The 16,193-nt window shown below is 41.0% G+C and overlaps 1 protein-coding gene across 1 annotated transcript in view; it reads right to left on the bottom strand.

The window, feature by feature from the left end:
* CD180 (CD180 molecule) overlaps nt 1-14,081 on the bottom strand; it is a 66,972-nt gene extending 52,891 nt beyond the window's left edge. Inside the window, 3 exon segments of the mRNA XM_040089813.1 lie at nt 5,518-5,757; nt 6,736-6,817; nt 13,888-14,081. Coding sequence (XP_039945747.1) covers nt 5,518-5,757; nt 6,736-6,817; nt 13,888-14,081 — 516 coding nt within the window.
* Between the last annotated feature and the right edge of the window lie 2,112 nt (nt 14,082-16,193).

Here is a 16,193-nt window from a genome sequence, read left to right as displayed (position 1 = left end):
CCTGTGATTCTGGGACCACATATGGGGTTTCTGGGGCTTCAGAGGTGACTCCTGTGGACTGTGAGTCAGTGCTGAGGATGGTTGACTCATGAATGCATTGACTTCCTGATGAGACGTCTGGCTCACGTGGTGTGGCTTTAGTAGGTACAAAATTCAGCTTCTTCCATGTGTTGTTCTGCACTAAGCACGGGGCAAGGAACAGTGCCGTCGCACGTGAATGAGGGTGCAGCTATCAATTTTTCTGTCTGTGGTAAAAGTGGAAGTGCTCAATCCTGCCTGGGATGTGGTGAGCAAGAACAGGATCGGTCATGCTCTGGGGGGACATCCTCACCGTCCTTTGACTGTCCATGTTGAGCTGCACACTCTTTTTGGGTAGTGTGCAATGGGGTGGGGTAGAAAACCACGTCATGGGTTGTTTCAAGACAGATATTTACATCTCAAAGAGGTATAGATGCTTAAAGCTCTGCTCGAGTGGAAGTTCTGCCCTGCCAGTTACAGAATTTTTTGAGAGTTCCAGTAAAATTGATATGCTTTACCCTGAAGCAGTATTGGAGGGCCCTATGTACACAGAAGCAGAACTTAGTAAAGATATGTTGTGCCTGGGCCCCAACTAAGACAGCTGAAATTATCCATGTGCATAGTTCTGAATGGAAGAGCTTGCATAAAAAAGGAGATAATAATGGCATAATTCCAAGTAACCCTTGGCTGTGATATTTGACTGCATTTAATTTTAAAAATGCATTTTCCAGTCTGGACCACTGGAAACATTTCTGTCAATACTCTGTGATATTTTCCTAGTTCTTGCTTTGCTGAGGAATCTGGTTCTTTGGGCCTGCTTGTTCGTTGAAAGGTGTGGTTTTGGTTTGCTTGGTTTTGCTCTTTTTTTGCTTCTTTGTTTTTCTGGTGGGTTTTTTTTGGGGGGGGGGAGTTGTTGGGGGGTTTTTGTTTCTTTTGGTGAGGTTTTTGTTTTGCCTTTTTTTTTTTCTTTTTTTTTTTTTTTTTCCCAGCTAGCATAGCAAACTGACAATTAATCATATGACTCCTAAGCAAGTGATAACACCCAACTCTCAGAAACTTCCAGAAGGGCTTCAGAGCTCTGGTCTGCAAAGCCCTGTTTAAAACAAAATCCCTTAGTAGCTCTCAGGAGCAAACCCCAAGGTTTTGTAGGCACAAGGATAAATTTTCCATTAAACCAGTTAGCAGACTCTGTATGCAAACTTTGTTGTTGACTCAGCAACAGTTTTTAACAGTTTTTAGCATGATTTCTTGGAACGCTTATTCTGTCCAAGCTGTTGAATTAGTTGATCTTCTGAGAACTTCACATTTGCCCTCATTTTGAACTCCTTAGTCAATTTCCATGAAATGCTAATAGTATGCAGTGCAGAGTGCTTTTAAAAAAGCATCGTAACAGCTGCAGAGCTTATATTTCTGCAAAACATATTTTTTTTAAAAGTAGAATTTCCCATGTTCAATATCCAGGAAATGTGGCCCAGGAGCAACAGGTTTGTGGATAAGGGTGGAAAAGAAAGATCTGTGAGCCTGAGCAGGGCAGAAAGGTTCTGTAGCCTGCTGTTAGAGCTTCTTATTCAATTATCTATTTTAGAGCTGCTTGAATAGAAAAAGTCAAAGTGACATGTGGGCAGGAGAACATCTGTGCTACCATAATGACTATTCAGGGTATTTTTATTTGATTGCCAGTTTTAGTTTCCTGACAAAATATAATTTACATGTAATTTATCAGAGAACTTTATTTTTACTCTAATGAATTCTTTCCCTTATAATAAATTGAGATTAACTTATTTCTTTTCCAGAGGAACCCTGAATGTTAGTGAAACTTCTGTGACTTGAAAAAGGCAAATTCTGTATTTCATTGTTTTTGTATTGCTTAATAAAATTAAATATAATTCTAAATGTCAGGTCCCTGATTCATTAATCTTTAGGAAGGAAAACTAAAATTGTGACTTAATTTCAAACCTTGGTCACAGTGACAAGCAATAGTTTTCTCCAAATAAATAAACTTGTTGAGATGATTTGTGAACACCATGTTCATTTTTATTTTTACTTGATTTTGGTTCATAATTGTTTGCAAGCACAGTTCCTGTGCTGTGGTTGTCAGAGAAGAGGGAGGAAGGTGTTGGCACTACCCGGAGACTTTCAGACTTTGGGCTCACTGTGCATTTCTCATCCTTCCTCTGCAGCATTTGCAGGGTGCTTATGTGGTCAGGGGTTCTTGACCTGAACAGGTCCCTGCTGAAGACCCTGAGACATGCCACTAGCAAGTAACAAAGGGGTTTTCTAGCATAAGAGAGAGTCTTTGCGCGCCAATGAAGGATTTTTGTTTTTTAAAAATGCGGATTTTTCTCAACACTTGCTTTACTAGATGGTAAGAAGGAGGTGTGCTGGGGTGGGGGCAGTGAGGGCACTGTGTCAGCAAAGAAACAAACTGCCAGGGTCCTCAGTCACTGTCTTAGCATGAGTCAGGCCTTGGTTGTGCAAAACTGCTTCCTAGAGGGAGCATCCTGAGAGGAGCATCCTACGGAAGCACTCCAGGTATGAGGGCAAAACCTGTTGGATGAGCACAAAGAACCTTCCTCACGGTTTGACAAAAAATTCTGCCTTGTTCCTTTTTTGAAGACAAGAAAATAGTTCAGGATATGCTTCTTCTGAGTTCCTCGAACTCACATCTCTTTTTTTTTTTTTTCCTTGATATTTGCTTCACATACTTCCTGCCAGTCCAGTTGTTCAATGGAAAAATCTTATCAGAGGCGTTACAATGACCTAGAAGTTAAATCAGATACTGTCATCCTGCTACTTTTCCACCTCAATTACATAGAATGGAATTAAAAGTATCTTAGAATATGACTCGCACTGTTTTATGAACTCCAAACCACAGCAAAAATATTCTACCCAATGACCTCTATCTGCATGTAATTACACTCTGGGGCATTCTTAAATCATTTGCCAAGTTGCTTTGAGTGCTATTCCATGGTAATCCTAAATACCTAGGAATTAACCAGGGGTTATTACCTTATTTTCAGGACTTGTCAGCTAGATATGCAAGTAATTCTGTGCTCTGATACACTTTCAGCATGCACTGTTATCTTTGACAAATCTGATTTTTAAAATAAAGAATAAAATTGCTTATTAGATAGTGTAGAGATAGGTCTATCATTCCTCTTTAAAACTTCTAATAAAGAAAGAATTATGTAAAAATGTGTCTGTAAAAAAAAACCCACAACCCCAAAGAACCCCAAAAAACCCAACAGACACCACCACCAAAAAAACCCCCAAAACAACAAAAAAACACCCATCCAACCAGCGCCCCCCCCATGCTTTCTTATGCTAAATCTCACTGAGTATTTTATGCAATTTTATGATCCTATTAAATTATCACACTCCTGGAATAAACTTCTTAATGGAATTTAAACTCCTGGAATAAACTTCTTAATGGAATTTAAACTCCGTGCTTTTGCTGCATGTGCTGTGCAGAAAAGGGTGAGTGGAAGTAGTCACGTATGTGCCACAGCTCAGCACAGTGGTTTCATTCAGCAAATAATCTGTACCTCATGAAATATTTCTAGGGAATGGGGTGTTACTCCAGGAGCCTGAAATAAGCTTCTCCTTACCGCTGGGTTATAAGCAGCTGAACATGGATAAGGGTGTTGGTAGATAAAACTACTAGCATGTGAGAGGCCTCTGTGAAGCAAGTCTGGGGTATTAACCTTGTTTTCCTTGTGTCTTGGGGGTTAGAGGTACTCTGTGCAACTTAAGAGTGAAAAGTGTTTTGAGCTGGGGCTAACCTGGGCTAAGTGTACCACGAGGACTGCACAACCTTCAGGTCAAGCCTCAAGGTGCCTTCCCGCTCCCAGTCTGACCTGTTGAACGTGGAATACAACTCCTAACCAAATACTTATTGCATTTGGATCGTGACTCAGTGCTGATTAGAAGACAATTTCCCCTGGTCTTTTATCAAGGTCCATCTGCCTGTGAAAACAGAAGAACACTGGGAAAAGCACAGGAAGCAGAAACAGAATTCTTAACAGATTGTGAGAAATACTCAGAAGCATTATACACTATAATATATAGTGCATATATATACACTTTCACAATATTATAGAAATTAAATACAAATAACTTTTCTGCTCTGTCTTGTGTGTCCAAAATAAAAAGGGGGTTCCCCCTCTGTGCTGCAGCAGCTGTTATGCAACTGCCCCCATTATTTTGATATCTAGCATTTGATGGAAAGTATATGGTTTCTTTCTAGAATTAGTTAATTCAGCGGCAGGTTGCAAGCCAAAGACATTTTACAGAAATTATGCAAATGAACATTTCTGCTTTTTAAAGATGTATTTATTGAGACTGAATGGTATAGCTTTCCTGATTCATTTTTCCTCCCCCTAAATTGTGTGAGTTCCTCTTAGTGCTGAATATCTTTCAATATTGACACACCTTTTTCCTATCTATAATCAAAGGTCTTTCTTTTTATTCTCTTTAAATGAAGTTCATTAATGGGGTATAAAACAGTTTTAATGCTATAATACATTCAGCTCCTTAGCCTACCCTTCAGTAATCTCCATATCCCCACATGGGTGAAGGAGCATGACTTCCTGTCAACCATAGTAATATAATTAAATGCTGGAATATAGTGAAAAAGTCTTGTTGAAGAGCCAAGTTCCTCTTAGGGACAGCAGCAATGTGTTTTCAGAGATATTTTTGCTCCTTGTTTATGCATCTTTCTGTATGTGTATATGCTCTTCTCTGTAAGCAGACAAACCGGCTCTGGACGTACTAGTCTGTGTTTGGTTTTGCCCACAGGCTCTCAGATACGGCAGCAATAATAACACTTTATAAGAAGATATGGGTCAGGGCTGGAAAACTCCAGAGGGATATAAATGTTCTGCAAACAATTTTACAATCTCAAATGACACATGCAAGAAAATTTGACTGCTCTGTGAATTGCACCCTATAGAAGATACTTATACGTACTGGAAAAATCTATGAACAGATGAGATCTTTCAGTCAAATCCGTTAGACCGTAACAAAGTGATTGATTGAACAGACATCTTTTAATTCCTCTTCACTTTCCTTCCTCTGTCTGTCCAGACTAAGAAATCTCCTCAAAGCTAAAATCCTGGCTGGTAAATGGATTAGGAGCAGCAGATGTCTCTCTACCACTCTTCTACCCCTTATTAAAAGTCAATAAACCCACTCTTTCATTCCACTTTTCCACTTGCTGGCATTTTGTTGCTGGGACTGCTGTAGGTCTCCAGGCACATAGTTACAGTAAGATATAGTCAAAGTCTTTTTAAGTTAAAAAAAAAAAAAAAAAAAAAAGCTCCACTGTGATAACTTGATAACTCTCAGATTTTGTCAATATCCTTATGCTTTTAGCAATTTACATTCTCTTCTTTGATTAGCCCATTCTCATTTTTCACTCCTTTGCTCTTGAGTGCCTTCCCAGCTTTCTCCCCCATATGTTGTAAACCTAAACTTAAATGTTCTTAAAAAAATTACTACCTTTTCTTCAAGAAAATGTACAAGATGCCAGCTGGCTAAATAAGTCTTAGCACCTGGGATGTGTAGTTTGTAGTTAATCCCTGGGTTTTGATCTGATCCAAGCAGATATTTGCAGTAGAAGGAGTAGTAGTAGTAGGAGTAGTAGTAGTAGGAGTAGTAGTAGGAGGAGTAGTAGTAATCATCATCATCATCACCATCATCATCATCATCATCATCATCCGAGATGCAAATGTCACCTTTCTAGATTTCCAGTACCTCTCAGTTATGACCAAAGGCAAGTGATAGATTAACACTATGTTATGTGCAATACTTAATTTTCTTCTTTTTTCTTTCCTTCGCGCCATTTACCTTCCAGCATTCATTAATCCCCTTTTCAAGAGCTCCCTCTTACACCCACCTTTGCTAACGTGTGAGATTTCACCTGCTCACTGTTAATCTGCTCAAGTCCTGTGTAGCTCAGCCATGAGCTCTGTGCCACAGCGCAGCACAGATGCTTGAGCTCATGTCCAAAGACTGAATATGTCAATGACAGATAAATGCACCTGGGGTTACCCAGTACACAGGAATCACCCCCACATCACAGTTGCCATCATCCCTGTGGTACCAGGTGCTGTGACATTAGTCGGGTCAGGAATCCTATGGGTGTATCCTTACCTGCCGCCTTCTGTGGGCACCTGCTTTTGGCCACTGTAAGAGAGAAGATTTTGAGCAGCAGAGATCTTTTGGTATGGCCAGTTCCAGATGGTCTCATTCGCAGTACTAGGTAAGCTAGCTAAATACCCTTTTGCTTTCATCAGGCAGCTTTCTTTGAGCTTGTTCTGAACAAAACAGAGTGGGAAAATTGCCTACAGCCTGAGGCTGAAAGGAAGGAAATGGTCTCAGTTTTAACTCCTGTTCATTGTTGAGAACACCTCACTTTAGTGAGAGCACAGGATGGCTCAGAGGCTCGTGTAGTGCCAAGGCCGGAAGGCCACACAAAAAGCTGTCAGTGGGTACTTCTGATGCTGTGAGTTTGGGGTCCTGGGAGCAGTACAGGACCCTTCAAACCACACCCAAAGCTCTTGGACAACATATGTCAAACAGCAGCCGAGGAACCAGGCATCTTCCCTGCTTACAGGCAGCCTCTGCTGAAGTCACATAGCACTGAAAGATCCCAGGGATGAAGAAGCTGAACTGCTCACACACAAACACCTGCTATGCTGCCCAGGCTTAGCTTACCAGAGTGCAGTCGTTAAATGCAAAATATCTGGTAACATCTGTGCTGAAGGCCAGCTGAGATCCAGGCAGATAAAATGAACATCTGCTTGAAAAAGGTTTCTGAAAACATGAGTACAAGAAAGGTCATTTTTATGCTTGCCTGACTGAACAGAACACAAAAAAAAGGGATGAAATGTTCTATCCACAGCCTCGGCAGTGTGATTAGTTTTTCATTTTTATTCAAGACTCATCTATTGTGTTTCTCTGCCTCCTTTTCAGTGGCACACAACTCTCTATTTTTAATTTTTTTTTTTTTTTTTGGTGCTTCTTTAAATTTGAAGGGTATCTCTCATTCAAAGGGTCTCCGCTCTGCCTCAGGAATCATATATCCTCAGAGGTTGGGTTTATTGTGGCTGGGAAGAGGCAAGGAGCACACTTTGCATTTCAAATGTCAGTGAGCCTGACGATTCAGGGATTGTAGCCATAATCTCTAGTATAACCTCGTGTAGTATGTAGTACATGTCAGAGAATGTGAGGATGGTGCATGCTCAGATTCCTTATTAGTGTGAAGTGGGGGACGTGACACTGCTGAAAACCAAGGCTTTGGAAATACTGCAAAAGGTGCATTAATTACGCAAGTTAAAGAAGAAACCTTGATATACCTTTAGGTTCATGTCTTTGAAATGCAAGACTTCTTTTCCTGTCATGTTTTAATGCAGTTTCACAGGTCCACAGCAATCAGAAATGCAAAATGCTAGGGATTTGTAGGTTTTGGGGTGGACCTGTGAAACCACATTTTCAAAATCCTAAATAAGCTAATGAAAGAGAAGTATAAAATGTAAATCTGAAAATATCCCTGATAACTTGTCTTAAATGTCCATGATATATCAGGAGGTTCTTAACCCAAAGGAATAACAATCTGCTCTCCTTTCACTGTCACACATTAATTCTTGGGGCAGACTGGGTTTGTGTAAATTAGTCATCTGGGGGAGCAAGGGGGTCATGAGGGTTCACTGCCTAAACTAGAAAGAAAGAAAAAGTCCAGAGAGCTTAGCTTTGCCTTTCAGAACTGTGTCATATTTTTTATCTCCTAAAATCTGTCACACGAAACTTTAAGTATTTTCCTTCCATCCCAAGCTGTAATATGGCTGCAACAGAGAGCCCTTTGCCTTCTAACATCCACATGTTACATACATTCAGTGGCAGCTGATACTTTGACCTCCGCACCATGTAGCAGCCCACTCAGCAAAAGCACTCGCTCTGGTGGCAGCTCTGATTATGTCTACTGCTGGGCCGGGCGAAGGTACACATATTTGTGACTGAAGATGGGTTTTGGGAGTAGTGAGAGTTCCTTTTTTTTTCATTTTTACCTCCCTGCTTTGTTACAAAAATTTTTTTTCACCATGTACGCTGAGACTCTACATGTTGCAATAGATGAGCACCTTAAGACATTTTTAATTAAATATAAAATAATAGGATTAAACTAGAATAGTCTATACACTTTTAAACACTTTTCATCAGGACGGAACTTGGGTCATTCTTGGCTTATAATGAAACCAGAATTCAGTGGTCCTGCTTCCTTTTGATTTCAGAGCTTCAACACTCAGGATAAGGATTCTGCCACAGCTGGCTTATCAGTTGGGTGCACTAACCAATGTAATAAATTATTGACCAGTGGCTGAGAGTTTAATACTTTGACATGCAATATGCTAAAGTATTTTAAAAAACCCCAAAACAAACAGCCTCCTAGGCTGAGATGGTCTTCCTTCCTTCTTGGTAGAGAGTGTGCTAGGGGCTATTTAACCTTTCTGTCCTTCACAGTATGGAGGCCAGAAAAATTCTCTAAGGATTTTATGTTCTTTGCAGTCATTAGTTCTTTGACCACATTCTGTACTCCTGCTTTTACCTGACTTATATATTCCTATAAGCATCACATACCTCAGCTCTTGCATACGAATTTGGCACTTCTTGTACATGGAGGTTATCTAATTTGCAATAAGGAGAGAAATGCTTTAAAGGAGATTACCACCATTACCTACATGAGTGTAACTTAAATTGGTAGTATATTTTGCAAGCTTCAAGGAAGAAATAATTGGCTACTGCATTTTATACAAAATCATCAGTTTTTTTACTGTGGGGGAAGAACAGTTACATAGATTCACATATCTAATGAAGTGCTGTTGGAATGAAACCCTGAAACATTAAGGAATTCCCATAAGGGGAGACATAAAGTTTATGAGGGTATTTGTAATTGTTCTTATAAATATGTGCTTATGTGTCCATCACATTGATTTAATCTAGAGGTTCATTTATTCAGGACAATGTTCTAAAAAGCAGTTTAAGCTGACTGACAGGTAATTGCAAGAAACCCTACAGCAAAGCCTCCTCAGTCAATTTCAAGGAACTGCAGGGGCAAAATTGTGTCTCAGTGGAAACACTCAACCCTCGTTCTTATATAATGTAGTCAGTATTTTTTCTTACAAAACGTTCTCTCTTCAACAGAAGTAAATGGAGTCCAAGCAGGCTTAAGAGGCTGAAATTATTTCTCCTCCACCTTAAGGTACTATGTAGATTACAAATCTATTGAACTTCAAATGTTACTTGATTTTTTTATTACCCGTTTCCACAGGTTGATTGGCTTACATATGAGTACAAAAAATGCCTCTTCATCTCTGTAAGAATTTTTTGTTACGTAATTTGGTAATCACCAATCATGGAAGAATCTATATAAATGTCAAATTTATAAGAGCATACAGGTAGGTCAAACATCTTTTGGTATAATTGTATCTAGAGTAATAAAAATCACTTTACAATTTGAAAAACAAAACAACCCAAAATATCTCTTTGGCGCTTACACACCTAATTATGTAATGCTCAACATTACACACACATACTAGGTTTCCAGGCATTAGGGAAATTAATCCTTTCTGGGAGCTATCATTAAGCCAAGAAGAAAAATTTCCTCCTTTGTAACTTACTGAAGAGACTTTGTAAGCACTGGGAAATGGCATAGGTTGTACTCTGTCTAGATTGACTTCTTGTTATTTCAGTTTTTTGTAATTTTCTGGACTGTTAATACCATAATCCATAAACTTTCCAAAAGCTAAAGGGAGCCCACAAGAAAGATGGACAGGCACTTCTCACAAGGCCATGTAGTGAATGGCCTTAAGCTGAACAAGGGCAAGTTTAGATTAGATATTAGAAGAAATTCTTTATAAGGAAATGAAGTGGTGAGGCACTGTGACCAATTGCCCAGAGAGGCTGCGGACTCCTCATCCTTGGAAGTGCTCAAGGCCAGGCTGGACATGGCTCTGAATAACCTGATCTTGAGAAAGACATCCCTGCCGAGGGCAGGAGGTTGGAGCCAGATGATCTTCAAGGTCCCTTCCAACACAGACAATTCTGTAATTCTATGATTCTGTGAATTCTACCTGACAAAACAGTAAGAGAAGCTACCTGACACGGTGACCAGAGACAAATTACAACAGAGTGAGAATTGCATGTGTAGCTGCACCTCTTTCTAGAGAAAACATGTAATGCTGGATATGTTGTAATTAAATACTGTATACTGCTGTGTATTGCCATTGCCGTTGAAAGATCGTATGTATTTTCCTGTAACATTAACAGATTTTATCAAGCGTAAGCAATTGTGTAGGTTGCAGAAAGTCAATTAATTTCATTTAGGGTTGTAAAATGGGATAGGAGTAAATCAGGACATTGAGCAATGAGGGATCTCATGTCTCCTCTTGCCCCTGCTTAGGCACAGATACAGTCTTGTGAATATATCATGGCCCACAGTGGTCTGGGCAAAAATCACCTTTTCAGCAACCTGGGCACCTCCACCAGGGAGAAACTTGGACTTAGTATCCATAGCTGTCTGTCCTCTAAAGATAAGCAGCCCATTTGATGCCAAATTTGGCAAGTATGGCAATATTTGTCTCCTATTCCCACTGGAAAGACAGGAAAAGATTCACCTGAGGAGGGGCAGGATTGAGCCACAAAGAACTAACGAGGGGTTTCCATAAGATGTAGGTGCTGCAAGACAAAAATATCAGCACATGCATTGATAAGGAGAACAGATGACTGCAGGGGGATCACATACAAGGAGCTGAGATTACACTAACCTTCAGAATCAAAATAAAAACATAGATTAAGACTGGACAATATCCCTACTACTGAAAATAAAAACAAAACCAAACAAAAACAAAACAAAGAACAAACAAACAGGCAAGCAAACAAACAAACAAAAAACTAAACCAACAAACAACCCCCCCACCCCAGCCAAACAAACAAGCAAAAAGACAAACAATAAAAGAGCATAAGGATATTCTGAGTAAGACTTTCAGGCTAATGAAATGGGCTGATAAAATATTTTTGCTACTAATGTCTCTAGAAAGGAAAAAAAATATTGTAAGCATTAGCTTGGCACAATGCCCTGGATCCTGCCTTCTCAGAGTGACACAGCTGACACTGAGGATGATTGAGTGAGAAAATAGATGGCTTCTCTACCAAAAGAATGATGTGAGAGTAGTTCACAGTCACCCAATGCTGCACCGGCACCCAGTTTCTCCAGCATCATGGGTCATGCAAGTCACTGCCCCTGTAGATGCCCTGTGACAACCAAGCACATAAAAGAGACCAAGAATTAGCTCACTCCCATTTGATTCACAGTTTTTCCAGAGCTTGGAGGTGTCAAGAATAGTTTTATCGTCTATGCCTAATCATGCTAAGATGTCCTCTTGGAAGGAAGAGTTAGCAAGGAGATCTGGGTACAGACTTGGTAGAGATCTTCAGCATCTAACAGAGAGAAGGTAAAAGAGCAAGGTTCCTCTGCCAATTAAAAAAGCCTGAGGTGTGGGTGTTTTTTTTGTTGTTGTTGGGTTTTTTTTTAATTTTTTTTCTTTTTTTCTGATGGAAGTGTCTGGAGTCACATTCTCTGAGGTATTTCATTGTAAAGAAAAGTCCTATCAGCCAGTCATAAAATTAGTCGATCCTAAGAGAGAATTCTGGGAGCGAGAAGAAAGGTGAACTAAAATTTAAAGATACAAAATGACCTGTATACATTTTTATTTCAGGCTAAAGTCTTGCTAGCTATGCTTTATGCAAAAAGGTAATGGTATAATGTTGATGACAGAATTCTTTAACAAACCAGATGCAGGACAAAAATATTGTCTTTGGTCTGTAGTAGTAACAAAGTAAACAACTGCAATGATACACAGGTTTCTGTTTGAATTTAAAAAATGATTGTCAAAGTTACTTGAGAACGAAAATATTCAGATTAGCAAACTGAGATGAGTAACAGTGTTTATTTTGTTACCCCAGGTTATTCTCCTGTCATTTGTGGTGTACCTCCTTCAAGCATGCAAGCCTGGTGTGTGCCAGCAGATGTTTATATAAAGTTGGCCATAATTATGAAAACTTGAGATGTTTCACTAAACTCTCCAATTTAGATATCAAGCAATTAAGTAATGACTACTTTGTTTGACATGCTTGTGCTGCATAAAACCATGATAATAATGTGATAAAATGATAAAAGCATTAAAATTCTGAGTGTCAGAAAGGAAAAAAGGAGACACCGTGACATACGGAGACAATGTGGGCAGAGTTTTCAACTGCAGACTGAATGTTTCCAAAACCTGGATTACTTAGCTGACTTTTGAGTTTGTCAGGATTTAACCCATCCCAGCCCATGCCTTGGGGAAGACATCCTGGCTTCTGAAGGAAAAATGCTGTATGGTGGCTGTGGGTGTTCAGAAATATTAACAAACCAGTGTTTGTTCACTCTTTGGCCAACAAGTCATTAAGAATATCAGAGGCAGCAAAAATACCAGCTACTGTAAACTTCTTTGGGAGTCAGCATTTTTGGCCCTCTTTAGTGGTTGCTGGGCCTTGAAAGGGGGAGTCCCTGCAGTTAATGTCAGAAGTCATTGAGCCAAAATACTTGGGAAGAGAGATGAATGGCAGAATAGGGGGAGGATCATGGGAAGAGGAACATGGCCACTCCTTTAACCCCCAAAATAGTGTTTTGCTGTGCCTTGCATGTCCCTCTCAGCACTGGGCAGTCCTACCTGCCCCACACAATTGAGGGCATTGCTTTGAGGTGTGCAAAGGGAGGTTTAAAGTGGATATTAGCAAAACTTTCTTCACTGAAAATGTGTTTAGATACTGGAACAACCTACTCAGGGAAGTGGTGGAGCCACCATGTTAAGACATGATTTAATGTGGTACTTGGGGACAAGGTTGAGTGGTCAGCAGAGTGGTTCTAGGTTAATGGTTGGAATCAATCATCTTTGAGGTCTTTTGCAAACTTTAATGATTCTACAGTTCCATGCTCCTGCAGGTTCCTGCAGGCCCAACATGGTTGTCTAACCATCCAAACCATCCATATAGACATAAGTCATGCAATGTTAAGGGTTGGAAAACACCACAAATATCATCTAATCCCTATCCCCACTGCCATGGGCAAGGACATCTCCCACTAGACCAGGCCACTCAAGGCTTTGTCCAGCCTGACCTTGAACAATTATAGGGTTGGGGCATCTGCAACCTCTCTGGTCAACCTACTCGAGTGTCTCACTAGCCTCATAAGAAAGAATTTCTTCCCAACACTTAAACTATATTCCTCCTCTTGCAGTTTGTACCCATTGCTCTTCTAGCACTGCAGTTCCTGATGAGCAGTCCATCTCTGGCTTCCCTGTAAGCCACTTTCAGATACTGGAAGGTTGTTATGAGGTGCCCACACAGCATTCTCTTCTCCAAGCTCAACAACCACAACTTTCTCAGTCTGGCTTTGTAGGGGATGGTCCAGTGCCCTTATTAACCTTGTATCATCCTCTTGACTTACTCTGATAGTTCCTTGTCCTTTCTTTGTTGGGGGCATGAGAGCTGGACACAGCACTCCAGCCGGGACCTTCCAAGAGCAGAGGGGCAGAATCACCTCCCTTGCCTGCTGGCCACACTCTTTTTGATGCAATCCAGGATTTCCTTGGCTTTCTGAACTGGTTAATGTTGAGCTTTTATCTACCATCACCCCAAAGCTTTCACTGCAGAGCTGCTCTCAATCACTTCTCTGCCCAAGCTGTTGGTGTGTCTGGGATTGCCATGACCCAGCTGTAGGGCCTTGCACTTTGCTTTGTTCACCCCATGAGGTTTGCACTGGCCCAGCTCTCAGACCTGTCCAGGTCCCTCTGGATGCCATCCCTTCCCTCCAGCGAGTCGACTGCCCCACACAGCCTGGTGCTGGCAGTGAACTTGCTGAGGGTGCCCTTGATCCCACTGCCCGTGACCCTGACAAAGATGTTGAGCAGCATCAGCCCCAGCACTGACCCCCGAGGGACACCACTTGTCACTGTCTCCACATGGACCATGAGCCCTTGACCACAGCCCTTTGTGGCTGGCCATCCAGCCAGTTCTCTATCTACCCAGTGGTCCATCCCTCAAATCCATGTCTCTCCAATTTAGAGACAAGGTTGTTGTGTGGGACAGCGTCAAACACTTTGCATAAGTCCAGTAGGGGATGTCAGTAGCTCTGCTCCATCCACTGATGCTGTCACCCCAGACAGAGGGTCACTAGATCTGTCAGACAAAGATGTTGAGCAGTATCAGCCCCAGCATTGACCCCCTGAGCAGAATTTCCAAGAGAATCTGCTCCAGGATCTTGCCTGGCACATGGTGACACTGACCAGTCTCTGTAGTTCCCTGGGTCTTCCACTTTCCCCTTTTTAAGAACACGTGTTACAATTCCCTTTTTCCAGCCATTATGGACTTCCCCTGAGTGCCATGATTTAGAGGAGCTTGGGCAGCCCCAGAGTAGGGAAAAAGTTCTTCTGTTCCTTCAGACCTCTGGAGAATATGGATGGTTGTCCCCAGGCAGAGATGTGTGAATTACCTGGCTGATGACTGCGGAGCATCCCAGCTGTACACACCGTGGTGTCCTGTGCTGTGGCTGGTGTGGAGAGAGCGGCCCTTGTCTCCCTGTGGCTGACCAGAAGCTTTTGGACTTCACGTATCCCTGCTGATTTCTTCAGCAGCAGCTTAGCAAAGTCACAAATGGTGTTCAGAGAGTTAGTTGTTTCAGCTCTCAGTGGGCTGCTTTTGGTTTTTACATGGAATGAGATGTAGCACAGTTAACCCCCCTCTTTAAAAACAGGGGTTTATTTCCTTTTCTGCAGTCATCTGGAACTTCACCTGCCCTTTTTTTTTTTTTTTTTTTTAAATTGTGGACAGTGGCTTAGCAATTTCATCTGCCATCTCCCTCAGGATCTCCTTTGCAAGAAAGGTCTTGTTTTCAACCGTCATCAAGTCTGCTTTATAAGCCTTCGGGTCTTTATATTACAGAATGCAAAAGATAGCATGTTTTGGTGACTGTTGAGAAATGGATGGACAAGAGTTGACAACATCAAAGAGAAAAGTGACCCTTGTGATTTATTGCAGTAATTTCTAAACCCTTTAAATTATAGTACAGTGAAGGTTTCTTCTTTGGTACCAGAACGATTCTCTGAATTCGTCAGATCTACCTCCTGTAAATAAACTGGTATTTTTTTTAATTTTTGGTTTTGGGCTTTTTGAGCGTATGATGCAGAACCATTTTCTAGTGTCACAGTCAGTGGGAGGTTTCCTCTCCTTTTCAGAACTGATTTTCTTGACAGAAAGGTCCTTGTTTTCTATGGTTATATTGTCTTTATGATGTTGTGCAGGAAGGTATGGCTAGCAGTTGATTAACTGTTTTAATTTAAACTGTCATTTATTTATGTAATATAGCAATAAATCTTACTGCTGTTGAGGGTGAATTGTTCTGTTAACTGCAATGGAAATAGTTGTCACTTAGGCTAAAATAGAGCTTTTTTACCGCCTTTTTTTTTACCTTTTAAAATAACTCTTTATAAAGGTTTTATATGTAATTGAATTAAATGTTCTTGCAAAAACCAGGACTGGTCTGCATCTAGCTTTAGCTGCTATAGTGTTGCCAAGGAAGAAAATTAACATTTCTTTCAATAAATCAGTGAAATGTTCTTTTGAATGTGAAAGAAACCAGAGTATCACTGTTGCTCTTAGGCCACTCCAGGCCGTCCTGTTGTTACTACTGCCCCTGGCAGATGCCTCTCCTTAGCAGAGCTGAAGGCAGGATGAGAGCTGACTTCTCTGAGCTCAAACTGAAAGTTTTGCATGGTGAAAAACAGCCTCTTAATATTTAACATTAAACTAGTCCCTTTTATTTAAGCAGTCACAGTCCTTTACGAGGTTTAGCTGATGAAGCCTTACAACACCCTGCAGTGCACTGTAGGAAAGTGCTGTATGGGATTATTAGATTGAAGCCCTGCCAGCTGGCACAGAGCCCTGTGAGAATTGTCATGCTGCTCCACCAGGCGTGAGACCGACCTGGCTGGAGACCTGCTTGGCTCCTCTCCATTACCAAAGTAGACAGGTAGATCTCTCTGAAGGCGTGCAGGGGATGTATCAGTTGCAGTATGTTTGATAAT

This window comes from Hirundo rustica, chromosome Z, assembly GCF_015227805.2.
Source record: "Hirundo rustica isolate bHirRus1 chromosome Z, bHirRus1.pri.v3, whole genome shotgun sequence".
NCBI classification, from domain to species: domain Eukaryota; kingdom Metazoa; phylum Chordata; class Aves; order Passeriformes; family Hirundinidae; genus Hirundo; species Hirundo rustica.
The sequence above is the reverse complement of the archived record's forward strand: the minus strand, read 5'-3'. Positions and strand labels throughout refer to the sequence as shown.